This window comes from Hyperoodon ampullatus, assembly GCF_949752795.1.
Source record: "Hyperoodon ampullatus genome assembly, chromosome: 2".
NCBI classification, from domain to species: Eukaryota; Metazoa; Chordata; class Mammalia; order Artiodactyla; family Ziphiidae; genus Hyperoodon; species Hyperoodon ampullatus.
The window spans coordinates 100487007-100490922 of NC_136915.1; the positions used below are offsets into that span (position 1 = coordinate 100487007).

The following is a 3916-nucleotide window of genomic DNA, read 5'->3' on the forward strand; positions in this document are numbered from 1 at the left end:
ATATATATGGAATCTAAAAAAATTTAAAAATGGTTCTGAAGAACCTAGGGGCAGAACGGGAATAAAGACGCAGACGTAGAAAATGGACTTGAGGATATGGGGAGGGGGAAGGATAAGCTGGGACGAAGTGAGAGAGTGGCATCGACATATATACACTACCAAATGCAAAATAGCTAGCAGCTGCATAGCACAGGGAGATCAGCTCGGTGCTTTGTGTCCCCCTAGATGGGTGGGATAGGGAGGGTAGGAGGGAGACACAAGAGGGAGGGGTTATGGGGATATATGTATACCTATAGCTGATTCACTTTGTTATACAGCAGCAACTAACACAACATTGTAAGGCAGTTATACTCCAATAAAGATGTTAAAAAAAAATGGTCCACATCAAAAAAAAAATCTTAAAAAAAAAAAAAGAGCAATAGGGAGAAAAATATCTCCCTTCTACCTCTGTATCCCAGCCAACCAGTTTCCCACTCCCAGCCAACTAGTTTCCCTTCTCGGTGGCAAACAATGTTATTAGGGTCTTTTGGTACATTTTTCAGAGCTAGCTTAACCCATATTTGAGCAACATATATAATCCCTCCCTTTTACACATTGAATACACATCACCAGGCACTTTGCTTTTTTTCCCTAAATGATGGATTATCGTTGGAGATCATTGCATGCCTCAGTACATAAAGCGTTTCCTCATTCTGTTACAGATGTCTGGATGGGCATTGCACAAATGGTCCACAGTGTATTTAGCCAGCCCTTTACTGATGTTTGTTTAGGTTGTGTCCAGGCTTTTTGAGTATCAGTTTGCTCATTTGTAAAATGGGTACAAGCAATCCTACTTTGTAGGACAGTCGTGAAGGATTCAAGAGTATGTTTGCAGAGTCAAGTGCTCAAAACATGGCAGTCAGCATTATTATTCCTTCCATGTCACAGCCCTCCATGGGACCATGCCTGGTCCATTCTTTAAGACCCCTCCTAAATGTCATCTCCTCCACAAAGCTTTCCATGTTTTTCCCAGCAGAACAGTCTCCCTTCCTGCTCCCCTTTCTGACTGTAGTACTCACCACTTTCTACAGTGAGTCTGTGCCAGGCCGAGAGCTGCCTGGGGACAAGTCGTGCACCCTGCCCGCCTCTGTGCCCCCCAGAGCACGTGGCACAGTGGTGCTGGCACTGGGCACGGGGAGGGCTCCTGCCTGGAGTCAAGCAGGGTGTGTGCTTCTCTCTGCAGGATGCGTGAGAGGGCCACACAGAACTGGAGCACGGGCGGCTGGCTGCTGGCACTTGGCCTGGTCTGGCTGTGGACCCACCTGGCCTCGGCTTCCTTGCAGCCTCCAACTCCAACAGGTCTAGGGGAGGTGGTGGGGCCCTGGGGCGGGTGTTTTTCCAGGATGCCTGGAAAGCTGGACACCACTGCACCCTGTTCCACAGCAGGCAGATCTCTGAGGCAGAGTAAAATCCACAGATTCAAGGGCAGACCCATTCTCACCTTCCCTTCCATGCCGGAAGGTATTCTGCAGGGAGAGGAGCCCCCGGGTCAGGGCTTAAGTCTAGCCTCCTGGCCTAATTCTGTGGTTTTCCTTCTGGGATGGCTAAAGCCAGTGTAAGCGGATGATCCTCCCCGCGCATTGTAAGCCTTCGGGGCCCTTGGCCTCACCCAGAGGAAGCCAGGAGATGGGGGGATGGTGTGGACCCCATCTTTCTCCTGCCCAAGGGCCAGACTCTGCCAGGGTGATGAGTGTGGCCTCACTGGGGAGGAAGGAAGGATAGGAACACTGATGTGGCAGGAAGATGTCATCCGTTTCCTCCTCCCCTGCAATTGGAAATCTCTTACCTACCCCTGCCCTGAGCTGGGAGGAGGGGCTGGAGGACAACTAGGGCTGGTGGGAGGGGAGAAGGGGTGCTGGCCTGGGCCGGGCATCTGATGGTGTGCTGGCCCTTTCAGTCCCCGTGAAGCAGGGCACCTGCGAGGTGATTGCGGCTCACCGCTGCTGTAACCGGAACCGCATCGAGGAGCGCTCCCAAACTGTCAAATGCTCTTGCTTCTCTGGCCAGGTGGCCGGCACCACCCGGGCAAAGCCCTCCTGCGTGGACGGTGAGTGAGAGGCTGGGACCCGGCAGGGAGGGCTTGGTCAGAGAGATAAGAAGGTCTGTCCAGGCTTCGCCATCTGCTGGGGATACAATTTCATGCCCAGCTCAGGGCTTTCACTGTCGGAGTCTCAAATGATGGGGCCACCTCTGGGAGGAGGGGCACAGATGTGACCATCCCCATCCCATAGATGAGGAAAGCTCTGCCACAAGCACACGCCCTCCCTCCTGGCCACACCTACTGCCTGGCACATACGCAGATTCATTTCCTCACACGATCTTCTCAGGCCTCCTGTCAGCCTCATCACCTCACACCCACTCCTCCAGACGTTGACCTCTTCACCTGCGGCTCCTTCCCAGGCCTCTTACACATCCCCTCCTCTCGTTCTCAAGCTGGCCTTTACCCTCCCCTCACATGGACACACGTGTATCGCTTGGCCATGAATTCCTTCGTATCCACCCCTTTCCCACGGCCCCACCCATGCTTATTTTCTTACTCTCACATGGCAGCGCCATAAACGTGCCCACTTGTGCTCACATGCACACACCTGCTTGTGCACTCCCTCAAATGGCCTGCACGCTTGCTCACGTACACCAAGGGGTATGTTGAAGACTGTGCCTCTCTGCTGATGATGTGGTGGCTCAACTCAAGGGTTGCCTTAGAGACAACTGCCCCTGCCTTCACCCCTCTATGTCTTTGGTGAGATGTAGGGGTCAGTGGGGTTGAGGTTGGTATGGTTGTGTCCCAAGGCCTCAGCCTAAGTACTGCCCTTCTGGGCAGCCTGGAGTAGGAAAAAGACAAGGGGAATTCAGAGCTCTAAGCCAGGGTGTGTAGAAACATGCTCTTATTCTGCACGAACCACTCCCACGCCCACAGCTGCATGCTGTACTTGCAGAGAACTTAGAGCTGCCCTCACTGCTTCCTGCTCCCACAGCCTCCATCGTCCTGCAGAAGTGGTGGTGTCAGATGGAGCCCTGCCTGCTGGGCGAGGAGTGTAAAGTGCTCCCGGACCTGTCGGGATGGAGCTGCAGCACTGGACACAAAGTCAAAACCACCAAGGTATCCAGGGAGAGACACTTCATCCCAGCCCTACTCTTCCCCCTTCGCTGGGGGTGGAAAAGGGGGCACAGGAACCCTGCGGTCTAGGATGCCAGTTTCCCAGGGTGAGATCTGCAAGCCAAGTGGGCTCATCCCCGGACAGTCTCCCCTGGGTTTGTCTAGACTCTGGGGACTGAAATCCAAGGTGTCCTTCTGGGCATATTCCTGATGCTCCTGAGTTCTTAGTTTCCTTCTCTGCCAAGAGTGAGTTTGCCTTCCAGAACATGTCAGGTCCATAGAACAAAGTAGAGAATTGAGGGAATTATCTAGATAATTGAGAGGGGAATCTCTGCAATAGCCATTCTTCCTTCCCACCCCTGCTGCAGGCCCACCCCCACATTCCCACGATTCACTCCCTGTAACTCACACCTGCCTTTCTCTGGTTGAACTGCTGTGCTGACACCAGCCGAGAGGATTATTATTTCCATGGTTTGCTGCCTGCCCCACAGAACAAGCGATAATCAAAATTTTATCGAACTCGTTAGCAGTTCCATGTGTGTCACGGTTAATCAGTTGTATTGCTCTGTCATGGCCGTTTGTACAGATGGGTGACACTGTGGGGCAAGCCAGAACTCTTCCTCCTGCCTTCCCTCCCCACCATCACACCCAGCAAACAAACAAGCAAAGAAAACAATACAGAAGGAACGGCAGGCTCCGGAGTTCTGAAGAGAACATTTTCATAAGGCACAGAACAGGAACTACAGCAAGAAAAAGTGTGGCTGGATCTAAAGTAGAGCT

General features: G+C 52.6%; 1 protein-coding gene across 1 annotated transcript; it reads left to right on the plus strand.

The window, feature by feature from the left end:
• Positions 1 to 1223: 1223 nt before the first annotated feature.
• On the plus strand, positions 1224 to 3226 carry TAFA3 (TAFA chemokine like family member 3; the record flags this gene model as incomplete). The annotated part of the gene is made up of 3 exons (XM_079721571.1): positions 1224 to 1338; positions 1937 to 2086; positions 3015 to 3226. 3 exons carry the CDS (start codon positions 1224 to 1226, stop codon positions 3224 to 3226), a joined length of 477 nt encoding a protein of 158 aa, XP_079577697.1.
• Positions 3227 to 3916: the final 690 nt, after the last annotated feature.